We start from the raw sequence: 13,638 nt of genomic DNA, 5'->3' as shown, positions 1-13,638 counted from the left end.
CACTTGAAGGGACATGATAATCTGTAGGAAGTGTTTCATAAAATGAAGTGATCGAGATAAAATGTACAAAGGTTATCAAAGTGCCTCATGCCTGAGAGTAGAACCGTAGTAGTGAATACGATTCAGTGTGTTCTCTATAAGCAGTCCTATGATCCTGGCGGGGAGCCGTCTTCCCGATAGAAGGAATGTCTCAACTCTCAAAAGCTCCCGTCAGGCTAATTATCAACTGAACGCTCGCAAAATCCAGCATATGCAGAATTAGTATCGGGGCAGGCACGGCTCTGTCCCCTTCGGACAACCTCCCATCCCACTCCTGCTTTTCCTTAAGTGCGTTCCTTTCCAAATACTGATCAAGTGGAAAGCCATGATCTGCCCTTCCTAATAACAACCATCCAGAGGTAGATATGTCTCTGGACTCTCTTTTTTTTCTTCAGAGGACGCTTTTAAGGCTATTTGCCCGCTTTAAATTTTATTTATACTTGTACGTTTATTTTATCTCGGAGACAGGGAATTTAGCAGTGGGGAATATTTTGTTTGTATTTTGTCTTGAAACATGATATACTCTTAACTTTGTGGGGCTTGGGAAGTGATTCTGTAATGCCTAGAGTTAACAAAAAATACCCAACCTACTCCTTACCCTAGGAATAGATAGATAGATAGATAGATAGATAGATAGATAGATAGATAGATAGATAGATAGATAGATAGATAGATAGATAGAAAATTGAATCTTTCCAGGGTTTTAAAAAAATCTCTCATTCTCTCTCTCATTCGCTCTGTCTCTCTCTCTCTGTCTCTGTCTCTCTCTCTCTCTGATTTATAATTAATAGTATGGTCTAAAAACCTCCTATCTACTTAAATTGATGTGGTCTTAAAACAAAAGTGGGAGACGAACTTGCTCTGGGAAGCGTGGGTCTCTGTAGGAGGGAACGTAAGTTGAACTTTAACAGAAATGGCTGGCAGGCCAGTCGAACGGGTTCCTGAAACATCAAAAGGGTTTTCTATCGCCCCTGGCTTTGCCTAGAAACTATAAATTTAGTATCCTTTAAAATTCATTGCATAAATTTTACATCTGGGTGAAAACTGGGCGCATTTTTGGCATAGTTAGGGGGCAAATGAGCATGGAGAATGAAATGGAACCCGACTTAACACTGATTTATTTGTACGTTTGAGATATTTTGCTTTTACAAATAAATGCGATCTGTAGCGTTCAGTCAAAGTGCTTAATTGCCGCTGTAAACAGACAAATTATAGTGGTTGAATAGTTTATTTATTTATTTATTTTCAAGAGAGGATCAGAAAAACTCCCCCACCCCCCGTTATTTGTTTACAATATATATATCTCTATATAGATATATATATAGATAGATAGATATAATATGAACAAAAGCACCAAGAGCAATCAAATTATCTTATTTGGATGCATAATTACATGTAAAAGAAGGAAATATGAGTTTTTCTTAGCCTCTAGCATTGCTCCATAGCACTTCCTTGCTCCAAATCAGCAGTGTCTAGTTTACACTTCTTCCTCTGCCTGAGTTAATTGAAGTTATGTCTTTTCCTTGCTAAACTTCCCCACCCTCCCCCCCGTACCTTCTCCCTCTCTCCCCCAACTCGGCTTCTGCCAGCCCCCCTCGTCTGATTACATCTAGTAATTCTCCACTGAATGAACGTCATTTACAATGGTAGGGGAGCTCTCGAGCGGGCTGCAAGCTTCACGCTCCATTTGGTCCTGCATTCTCCCTTTAAAGTAGTCGTGTAATATTAATAGTCATGAATATCAATTATTATGAGGCGGTGTAGAGGAGGACAGGGAGGAAGGGGCATCGGAGCAGTCTCAGCCTAGCCTTGGGTTGAAGAGGATTGCATCTGGAAGCTCAAAGGGGGGAAAATAAATAAATAAATAAAAAACCAGAGGGGAGGGGGGAAATCATAGATGTCTACATAGGTTTCCAACCTCATTTTTTGCGGGGGGGTGGCGCACTGGCTAATTTTTTTATGATGATTTTTGATGGCTAGACTTGGAAATACCTCAAGCTGTTCTCCTGTGTCCAACACGTCCCTTTGCCGAGCTCCTTGATATTTTTCTCCTATTATTACTATTATTATCAGCACCACTCTTTTATTTGTAGCTGTTACAAGACTTTTTTTTATTTCCAGATGTTAGTCCACACCTATTCCGCCATGGTGAGTTTGGATCCATGTTGTACCAGAATTGCATGTTCTCTCTCTCTCTTTCTCTCTCTCTCTCTCTCTCGCTCCCTCTCCCCCTCTCTCTCTCTCTTGAACGCCTTTGGCTTGGTAATTTAGCACAATAATTGGAGGAGGCTTGCAGCTGCTTCTCCTTTTTGCATTGTGTGTTCTTGGTTTGAGCTGGGGGGGAGAGGAAAACTTTTTTTTTTTTTTTTTTTTTTTTTTTTTGCCATCGCTGGTGGGGATTTGGACAACACTTTGTGGACTAGATATTTTCTTGTTTACTTTAGCCTTGCAGCCTCAGCTAGGATGGAGTTGGACAAAACTCCTCTCCCACACTTTCTCGGAAGACTTTCATATTCCCCCCTCCCCCTATACACACAGCAAGACTTTTGATTATAATTTTAATGCTCCATCCCCCCCCCCTTTTGGAATATAATATTTGAAAGGGATAACATACATTCGAAGTTGCTGCAGAAATCACAGTGGCTGGATTTGTTGTTTAATATTTTTATATATGTATTTATTTAAAAAAAACCAGAGGGTTGACTTTACATAAAGACACATTTAACATTTATTTTCACCCTCTCCTTGTCATCCGACTATTACAGCATTTCTTCTGACCTTCCAAGGCAGAATGAGTGGGTGATATTTTTTTTAAACCGGAGTTTAGTGGTGAAGGGGAGTGAATAGATGTTTGAAAACTTTATACGCTGTGGTTTGGAGGGATGCTAGGCAGCCAGAGAACGGATCAAAGCCCCACAAACTGTACCTACACAGAGTACACCACTCCTACATTTTTAATTATGACATTTTAGTATATTTCTCTCCCACCTCCCCCTTCTCGCCTGTCCTTGGAAACTTACATGATCAGGACAGGAAATGCTGGACTATTTCGAGTCCGGGGGATTTAAGGGGTCTATTTAAATGCGTATTTTATTTTATCTTGCGGTGTGATTTGTTTTTCATTTCCTCTTTTTTTTCTTTCCTTTTTTTTTATTCCTTTCCCATTTTTGTTTTTAGGACCGGCATGATGGAGTCCCCAGCCACAGCTCCAGATTGTCCCAGCTGGGCTCTGTCTCCCAGGGACCCTATTCCAGCGCCCCGCCGTTGTCTCACACCCCGTCCTCGGATTTCCAGCCGCCTTACTTCCCACCCCCCTACCAGCCTCTTCCTTACCACCAAAGCCAGGACCCGTACTCCCATGTCAATGACCCTTACTCCCTAAACCCCTTGCATCAACCCCAGCAGCACCCTTGGGGACAAAGGCAGAGGCAAGAGGTGGGATCAGAAGCCGGCTCACTGCTGCCACAGCCTCGGGCCGCCTTGCCTCAGCTCTCGGGACTGGACCCCAGGCGGGACTACCACTCAGTGAGGCGGCCAGATGTTCTCCTTCACTCGGCACACCATGGCCTGGATTCCGGCATGGGAGACAGCCTTTCTCTGCATGGCATCGGACACCCAGGAATGGAGGACGTGCAGGTAAGGCGTTCCTGCTCCTTCCCCCGCTACTGCCAGGGAGCCTGAAGAAATCTTAGCAGCTGGGAGACACATAGTCAACAACGATCAATTATGAATCATAGCAATTAGACAACGGAAAGATCTATTAGGTTACCCTCCCCCTGCCTCTTCAGGGTCGTTCCCTACTTATATTTTCCAGTATATTTCTTAAAAATATTTTCTTTCTTTCTTTCTTACACTCATCTCACAATACATTAACAAGATGAAAGGTACAATAATGAAGAAAGAAAGAAAGAAAGAAAGAAAGAAAGAAAGAAAGAAAGAAAGAAAGAAAGAAAGAAAGAAAGAAAGAAAGAAAGAAAGAATAGGCGTTTCTGAATAATCTAGGCATTTTGAAAATGGATAAAGTTTATGAAAGCTTTTCTTATTTCAGATATTAAGCCATGTGAAATATGGGTCTCCCAACCAGCTTTTTGCAGTTTTGGGGTTTCAGTGAAATCTTTCAGAATAACAAATTTTAAAAAAAATTACTCCCAGTTAGGAAAAAAACAAAACAGAACAAAACCCTGTGTATAGGATCAAGGATATATAAAAGGATTGCACAGGGCACTGTTTTTAAATGTTTTGTGTGTGTGTGTGTGTGTGTGTGTGTGTGTGTATATATTCTCTTTATCTAATCTATCTATCTATCTATCTATCTATCTATCTATCTATCTCAACAACATATATCATTGTTCTGTTCCATCCTTTGGGAAACAATGGAGTTTCATGGGCCTTGAGGTACAATATTTCCTAGCTCTCTCACTCCCCAAGCCAAAGTCATTACGGGCTATTTCCTTAAAACAAAAGCCCCATAACAATTTCACCCAAAATGGCTCGGCTTCGACCTTACTAGGGCACAGCTCCCATAGTAGGTGGATGTATGATTTTCGGCCCACATTTTACACGAGGGTTGCTGGTTGGTGGTGGTGTTGTTTTTCCTGCTTTTTTGTTGCCGGGTTGCAGATATTTAAAAGTCTTGGACAGATTTTTTAAACTAGCAAGGGAGGAATCTGCAAAAAGGAGAATAAAGAACTCAATAAAATGAAATGCTTCACTAAAATAAATGGGCTTCTACCCAATTCTACATAAGAGTACCCAACAAGCATGAGGAGGAATTCGTTTATTAGACCTATTGTTGCTCAGCTTTAAAAATGCAAGACTGCTGAAAATACAATCAATGGAAGGGGAGAATTGCAAATTTGATTTGCTTGGGTGTCACTTTAAAGACTCGCACGCCCCTGTATCTTGGTGCGTTAGCGTTTGCGATGGTCATGGAAAAGGCTTTCCTTGGTATTTGGTTACTGCTCCCTCTGAACTCAATGGCAATCGGAGCATTGGATTGCACGGATTTAAAACTTTATTTGTCAGACCTACGCGGTCTCCCTGCGCTACATGAACAGGCTTTATGGGGCTCATCCTATATTCCTTAGTCAGGCAAAACTGGCAATGGGAGTGTTGCTTGAGTAAGGACAACAGAATAGGATCCCTTATCTCTCTATATCTAGTACCGAAAAGATATAGAAAATATTAACGCCAAAAGAAAACTAACATAATTAGCTGGTATACTCGTTGTGCTTGTGTTATAGCTAGGTAGAGACCGGATACAGTTATTCGTATTCAGATATTTTTAAAGCAAAACGAATCCTTCTATTAAACTCCCCGCTGAGTCAATAAGGCGCAAGGTATTGAATACAAATAAGGTGCATGGTCATTTTCTAAACAAAATAATATATCCATAGCCTACGGTAGGAAGGACCTAGTTGAGCCTGTGCTGTATTGCTCATCCAAACAGCTAAAGGGGCGTTGCAGACAGGGTATTTTCGTGCAGGAATCTATCTCTGGAGTTCTGGACACAATGTTTAGACAGGATAGGGCACTGGGAGAATGAGGCAGGTACTTATTTTTAAAGGTTGGATCTTAAACTGAAAAAAATATTCCAAGGGATAATTTATGAAGATGAAAGTGCTCATCAGCAAGTTAGTATAAATAGGCACAGAGGTGGTGACAGGATTGTATTTATTGACAGTCATTTTCTATTATTTTCCCTCTGTGTTTGCGAGCCAGGTTAAGTTGGCGGTTTTCTTAATATGTGATTCTTAATATGGACTTTTTTTAGGACAGGTTAAAAAAATCCTATATAGCCAATAAATACACCTACTTTCTATGCCTTATGGAAAAAAAAGTTTCCTTGAGGCGTATTAGTCAGGGTTTATTTGCTCACAAAGTTTTACTTTTTGAGTAAAGTTTTTTTTCCTTTAAACCATCAGATTAAATAGATTTCAGAAGTATGTGTTTGGCTGGCAGAGAGAAAGAGAGAGAAAAAATTGAGGATATGATATGATATAAACCCAGTTCCAGACCATGTGTAATCCGTTGTCCAGGAACATAATTAAGTGGTTGTAACGTAGGGTTCTGTTGTAAGCACAGTGCTGTCCTTTGCGGCGTATTAGGGTTTCCATCTGCAATTTACAACCGACAAATATGCACAGAGAAAAAAAAGGATCTTCACATTGAAAACAAATATGTCTCCCCTAGGTAGAAAAAATAAATTAAAATAGCCATTGCAATTTCATCCTTATTCCTCGCAGATTAGGGGATCTGCACCTTTTATACCTTCATTATTATAGCCAAAGCTATAGGGAAGAAATGCATCCAACTCTCTCTCTCTCTCTCTCTCTCTCTCTCTCTCTCACACACACACACACACACACACACACGATCACACATCCAGAGTTTGCAAAACAAATGAGAAACTCTGTGGGTTTTATTTCAGTTATATTATTTTATAGCTGCTGGGTATGGAGATGGTGTTTAGAACGGGTCAGTACTATCAAGTTTATTTGCAATAATACATCTCCAGATTTGCTAAATTTATGCTAGAAACTCATCACCTCCCCCATTACAACCTCTACTCCTTCCCTTCCTCCACCGCCCCCCCACCCCCCATCCCCGTGTATGCAAGCTAAGGAGGCTGAAAGTTAAGTTGCACCAAAACACCCGAGTCTCTTATAAAGTAACCCCTGGTATCACTTTTAACTAAAGAAGTCTAGTAATTAAAAGTCTGAGTTGTTTTTCCACGTTTCCGCATGCAGTCCTAATTAAATCTTTACGATCCTCTCTGTGACTATTAACTGCCAGCATGCTGCGCGAACATCCTGTACAAAAACCCAGCAGGAGGGCGTAATTAGATAGAAAATCAGACAAGAGTCTTCTCATTAACTGTAACAACTAACCCACGTTGCTGATAAAGCGAGTGGAGTGCATACACACACACCTAGGTAGACATAGACATAGCCAGGCAATATCGAGATAAGGTGAGGTTACAAAAAGAAAGATGGCGCTTAATATTTGCCTCCATTTTTATAGCATCCTGTTGCAAAATGATGCTCTCCACCAGGCTGCACCATTTGTTCATCTTCCTCTGTCTCGTTGAAGACAGTATAGAAGCTGCTAAAGGAGAGAAGAAAAAAAAGAAAAGACCTTATCATTGTATTTGATATTTCCCCTCTTATTTTCTGTGATACCCTGTAGGTATGTGGCCTATTGATTAAGGAGGAGTAAAAAAAAAAAGACAAAAGGAACCTGTGGGGGGGGGGGGGGCAACTGGGAGGCTGGGGTCAAGAGGGAAAGGAATTCAAGGAAATATTGTTTATTGTTCCATCACACTTTGGATGTGCTGTTGGAAATATAATTTTATCCTAACTCATATCCCACCTTAGCTGGGGTCTCCTGAGAATAGAAAGATATTTACATAAGGACTGGATTATGATAAACTAAGACACTACTTGGAAAGGTAAAGTTAGAATAAGAGGAAAATTCCATGACTTAAAGATGTTTAATGTGTCTTTGGGAAACAAAAAAAAACCAAACAAACCCCAAAGCCATCTAATCTATCTATCTATCTATCTATCTACATCTGCAGTTTAGAACTGACCACAAAACGGAACCACTTATTGAAATCTATTAGAAATGGTTCTTTAGTCACCTCTGTTCTCTGCGATGGTTGTTGTTGCTCATTGAAGAGGGTATTCTATATCAGACAATTTATATTAAAAAATAAAACTTAACATTTGCCCCTGCTGCAGTGTAACCATCTTTGTTTGTTTTCCTGCTCAAGAAGTTAATGCCATAATAACAGGTGTGCTTCTAAGCAGGGTGAAAGTAGACAGGTTGAGGAGAGAGATTGAGTGACTTTTCTAGGCAATCGATTTAATTGCTCTTATATTTTGTCTCTGTGTAATTCCCTTCCCCCATCTCTCTCTCTCTCTCTCTCTCTCTCTCTCTCTCTCTCTCACACACACACACGCACACACACACACACACACACTTTTAAATTGTAACCAAACCGTGCGAGCTGTTAATCTCTGTTTGTTTCCTATACTATGTGGGTGTTGCACTCTACTCTGAATTGCTCAAATTTTAATTACAAGTCTATAATGTAAACCTTCCTATATACAAAGTAAATGGCCTGTGAGTTAAATGGCAGGGTCAAAAATAATAATAATAAAAAAACTAAGTTGGCCTTAATCGTGTTCATTTAGATACTAGATCTTGGAGATGTTACCAAATTGCCAAATTTTCAAAGAAAGAAATATAAAGCTTTATTGAATGCAAAAGAGACTATGTAATATCCATGTTTTATAAGATAACAAAAATACTATTGCACCCCATATGCTTCACACCTCTTTTTTATTATAAGACCATATGATTTGGAACAATTTCATTTCCATGTCGATTTGGGGGAATAATAATAATAATACTAATAAACCTTTCTTCCCCCAGTGAATTAATATAAATGGAAATAACAGAAACTCCAGTTTGGAATGACATGATTTATGTACGCCATACTTTAATATCCAGTCAATTTGAATAGTGATGTTTTTATATTCACAGTCAGTTGAAGATGCCAATAACAGCGGTATGAACCTATTGGACCAGTCTGTCATTAAAAAAGGTATGGATTATTCCAACAAGTTTGACAAACTTATACTGTGTAGCAATGTCTTCCTGATATGATTTTACTTTGAGGCAATTAGTTTACCCGGAAAAATAGACAGGCATGGGAGATAGATAGATAGATAGATAGATAGATAGATAGATAGATAGATAGATAGATGAAACGAGGAAAGAGGAACTAAAAGGAACGAGTATTTTCTTGTCTGGGAGTTAGATAATTACATTTTATCTTAAATATTTCTTTTAATTGTTGCCAACTGATTTAAAATAAGTAAACAGCCATCAAGTTTTGAATTTCCCAGCAATTCCTATTTTGATATTGGTGTAAAAATGCCACCACATATTATAAAATAGTTTTCACAGATATACCTTAACTTTTCACCTCTAGTAGTTCTTGATCTGCACTGTGTGACTCTTAAGAATTGTTTGATTCCATTTGTGGCTTTTATGCGTTTTCCAATCGTGCCAAATGTGTTGGGGGGAAAGAAACACATGCTTATGGAAATACAACCTCCCCCTCCAACATGCCCATTTTTAAAATCATTCTGCATATGCATTCATGATTTAGTGTAACTGCAGAATCACCCCATACTGTTAAAGGGAATGTGATATTAACAAATGTTTGCAGTCTCTTGTACAGCTGTAAGCAAAATAATTAACTAATTAAACTAATTAAATGTAATTACAATAACTCATTTTGGGCGTGTTGCAGCTGCTTAATTTTTTTACAATTCTCTGACAGTCACTTGAAGATGCATGGCGATTAGTATGGGTTATGCTGATAGACGTTAAACAGCTCTCACACTGCACATTTAGGGAGAGCTATCTTTAATTATCCAAGGAATTTCTATTTCTAGATTCAGTTTTAAATACTAGAGCTGACGCTTAGCAATGCTGGCCCTTATGTTTACTATCAACAGCACTTATCTTCAGTGGTTTATTCATCTAATGCACATGAAACCGATACTTTAATAGGGATGAGTTTCTAGAATATTAAGAAAAGAACGTAAGGGTGTTGGTGGAATAAGAATTCAAGGCAGGGTGAGGTATTTCAATCGTTTGTTTCCTTTAAAAATGTAATTATGTAAATTCGAGCAATCATAATTTTGGGGAAGGGTGGATGAAAACCTGAAGCTCTTTTGACAACATAATTTATGTCCGGTGGTGGAAAAACGTAGGGTTTTGTGGGAAACAGTGAATTGTCTTACTTTAAGAAAAAGAACTGCTCTGCGCTTTTCAGTTCGCATGGGTTACCAGCCTATGAGTTTAGGTGTGTGACATACCGGTTTGCGAATGTATTCTCTCTCTATATCTATCTATCTATCTCTTTCTCTCTAGCTCATACGCAATGTTTTCTCTTGGGTCTTCTTGATTAATTGGCGGTTGATTTGTGGCTGAGAGCCTTCTTTTTAACGTTGATCTACCTTCGTATTTTCGTTGCCCGTACGCACATTTTGCATTTTGTTATGTACAGAACACTGTCATGTATTGTATGTGACCACTTCGTCAAAACAGTCTATTTTTTTTTTCAAAATGAAAAGGGTAGCAGGAACATTTGGTGTCAATACACAGTGATTGTGGCTATAAAGGCAGTCAGTGTTAAGCAGTTAAGCACATCTAATGATACTTACAATTATTTATTTAAATATATATATATATATATAGAGAGAGAGATTAGAAGATGCTAATAATTCTAGTATGCATGTGAATGTGTGCACACATCTGAATATACCAACACCCACAGGTGTATGCTTAACCTTAGTCTATATCAGAAGACACTTAGAATTATAATCTCTATATTTAAAAGTATATATACGCACTTTTAAAATCATATCAGTAAAAAAGATACCGACATTTTCTTGTAGATGTGTTAAAAGGCATAGGAATGTTATTTCCCCCCTTAGAATTAATGCTGTGCTTTATCGAACTTTTAGTCTAATTTTGTGAGTTTCGTTTTTCTTTGAACACTGGTAGAAGGGAAGAGACATATTTGTGGCTGACGATATTGGATCAGACCGATAGAAGGTGCAAAATAGAAAGGGTTCAGTATGAATTTTGCTGTGGTCTCAATACTTTGCAGCCATGGGAATGTACTTTGAAATAAGAATAAGTTATCAAAGACCCGCAGATCATTCTTGCTGGCAGATGATAGATAGAAAGATTTTCTTCTTGACTATTACCAGTAAAGTACACTTAATGATAAATGGAATCTGGACAGGAGAAGGGTTGAGAGATTTGCCTGTTTCAAAAGAGGCTAGTTTACTGTTTAAAACGTTCTCATAACATGTAGTGTGAAAGATAGGCTATAGAACTAAATTATTAACACAAATATCTCAACCATCCTCTCGGATATAAGTGCTTATATTTTTATGATCTTTGAGTGTCATGGAGGTAATGATGATCATCTATCTATCTATCGCTTCAGAAAGCTTGCCTAAAATTTGAAGAAACCCTTGTAAAAATATTATAATCATCATCATCATCATCATCTTGAACTGTTCAATTTATCATCCGTGTTGATCCCACACAATAGATTATATACACACACACACTCTTGTTATGTTTGCTATCCGGGCTTACTTGACATTTCTGAAGTAATTTAGTTAAGAGGAAATGAGTTGTTCCCAGTAGAGAGAGCAAACGAGTGGAGTGAAGGTAGCCAGCGTGATAAATGGCTCTTTCATTTGGAGATCTCCAGAGCTCGTTTAAGACTAATTTTCTGTATTAGCCCCCTTTGAGCTATTAATGCAATAGGCAGGGACCGTGGCCCCTCGTCTCTTAGCTGCCCCATTAGAGAGCGCATTAAGCTGCCAAGCCTCTACTCTACGGTGGTGGTGGTGGTAGTGGTGGCGAAATAATGAAAGGTAGTTTTAAACTCTCCTAATCTAAACTGGCAGAGGGTGGCTAATACGATTTGAAGGGGTCTGGTCAATGAGCAATCAATAAAGTAATAATGAGAAGGATGCGGTACATTAACAGTCTAAAAATCCAACAAGACATTAAAAAATCATTCTTAACTCTTAGTTCCATTAAGATTGGCGTGGTGGAAAGGAAAGGAAAGGGAGGAAGCCTAGATAAATGACTATGATGATCATCAAGAGTATTAATATTAGATTTATCTCAGGTTTAAGGAGTTACCAGCTACATATTATCTGGGTTTATCCTCACATTCTCTGTCACCCAGGTTTCTGCTAAAATCAAGGGGAGGTTTTCGGTGTGTAAAGAAGGCCGTAGCGGATCCCCTTGTCAGCAGCTCAGCTGTAATTTGTTTGGCATGATCTATGACAAAAAAAAGTTGTCCTCTTTCAAAATCTCGCGTGACCTGAGTCCAAAGTTCAATTGTTGTGACTTTGGGGACATAGTCAGTGACCTTAAAAGTATCCTGATTTATTTACTTTAAACTATTTCTAGACATTGTCTGTGTACACACACACACACACACACACACACACACACACACACACACACACACACACACACACACAGTAGCACCAAACTCTATTTTAAACTTCATATGTTAGCATAGTACAAATAAATTCTAACCCCCCCCCCCAAGAATCACACAAAAGGAGCCTCTTAACACTAAAAAGTCACTCCCTCAATAGAACAGGATAAGATTTTTTTTTCTTCTCTCCCGCTTCCTGAAATGGCCAGCAATAAATGATTAACTAAAAACCACGATATCTGGTTACAGCTTTTCAGGTGATCGAGTTGCGAATCGGTTGAAATGTAACGTACAGAATTTGCCTAGCTTTATTTATTTATTTTTGGTTCTTTTCCTGGAACACCAACTGTATTTTATGATCGCTGTTACTTTAATGGGAAACAATTTCGGGGTAATAGATTTCACTCTTAAATTAACTCCTAGCTTCAAAGGCAAGGAGTGGTGGTGGACTCGAACTCTTGCCATCAGCTCATGAATACACGATAGATAGATAGATAGATACATAGATTTTTAAAATAAGGATCGAGGCTCAGTGTCAGGGGGTAGTATATATTCTCGGGTTTCTAGGTTTACCTACAAAGCCAAACCAAATCTCCCACTACCAAATCATTGACTGTTCTGATGGACATACACCTTTCTAATGAAGGCTAATTCCAAATCCCGTTAATACTTACAGAGATTTATAGACCAAAAAATTGATATTATACTATTATGATTTGCCCAGTGCAGATGATTAACCACCAATATTTCTTTAAACCATGTTTTTGTCTTGCAGTATAACGAGGGTGCTGGAATAATGTCGAGTACTTAAATCCCATTTATTAATTTAATCCGTGTGTGTGTGTGTGAAATGCTACTTTTGCATTGCCACACAGTTATGTAGAGCAACCCAACAGAGAAATGAAAAAAGACTGAGCCTTAATGTATGCACAGAAAATTGTAAACATGTAAAGAACTGAGAGCTTCACGCTGAGGTTTGCCATGCTCCATTTCCTTACCATTTCCTGCTGTCGTTTTAAAGCGCTCTCACTCATCTAGAGATTCCGTTTGCAGGAACAGTATGCTCATAATTACTAACAAATCAAGCGGCTACTGTTGCTCTCTCGGTTTATTGATAAGCTGAAGAGAAATGGAAGGGAAAATGACAATGAGGCCGAAAGGACCAGGAGAATCAATTTTTTTTTTCAAAGGTGGAGGGGAGGTTTTGAGGGACAATGGGAAAGGAGACACACACAAAAGAGTTTGGGAGAAAAAAATTGTGAAAGTGACAACAAGATCAGCATAAATTGGACAAAGCAAAACATGCAAGAAGTAGGCAGAAACTTGTGTGTGCGTGTGCTGTGTCCTTCTATGGACAATTATTATGAGGCATAAAACCAGATTTGGAAAACACATAGATGTAGGTAAAAATACTCCAGGGAATACAGTGTATAAATGTTTAAATAAATGCATTTTACACACAGCCTCTAAAATCTCAAAATTATATTATCTCTGGTAATAGTTCTAATATCTTTGTAATGATAGAGATAGATAATTAATCC

The 13,638-nt window shown here is 38.6% G+C and overlaps 1 protein-coding gene across 7 annotated transcripts in view; it reads left to right on the top strand.

Moving 5' to 3' along the window:
• Positions 1-13,638, top strand: part of TFAP2B (transcription factor AP-2 beta) — a 54,983-nt gene that overhangs the window by 2,738 nt on the left and 38,607 nt on the right. For 3 of the 7 annotated variants that reach the window (XM_024101082.3, XM_065587496.1, XM_024101080.3), the window contains exons 2-4: positions 2,161-2,187; positions 3,217-3,675; positions 8,590-8,650. In XM_024101082.3, the coding sequence (XP_023956850.1) occupies positions 2,161-2,187; positions 3,217-3,675; positions 8,590-8,650 (547 nt within the window). Of the gene's footprint in view, positions 1-245; positions 399-2,160; positions 2,188-3,216; positions 3,676-8,589; positions 8,651-13,638 lie in introns of those variants that run through there. The other 4 variants (XR_010599357.1, XM_065587497.1, XM_005308340.4 and 1 more) reach the window with 2 other exon arrangements.

Source organism: Chrysemys picta, chromosome 3, assembly GCF_011386835.1.
Source record: "Chrysemys picta bellii isolate R12L10 chromosome 3, ASM1138683v2, whole genome shotgun sequence".
NCBI classification, from domain to species: Eukaryota; Metazoa; Chordata; order Testudines; family Emydidae; genus Chrysemys; species Chrysemys picta.
Note: the sequence above shows the minus strand (reverse complement) of the source record. Positions and strands in the feature narration are given on the sequence as shown.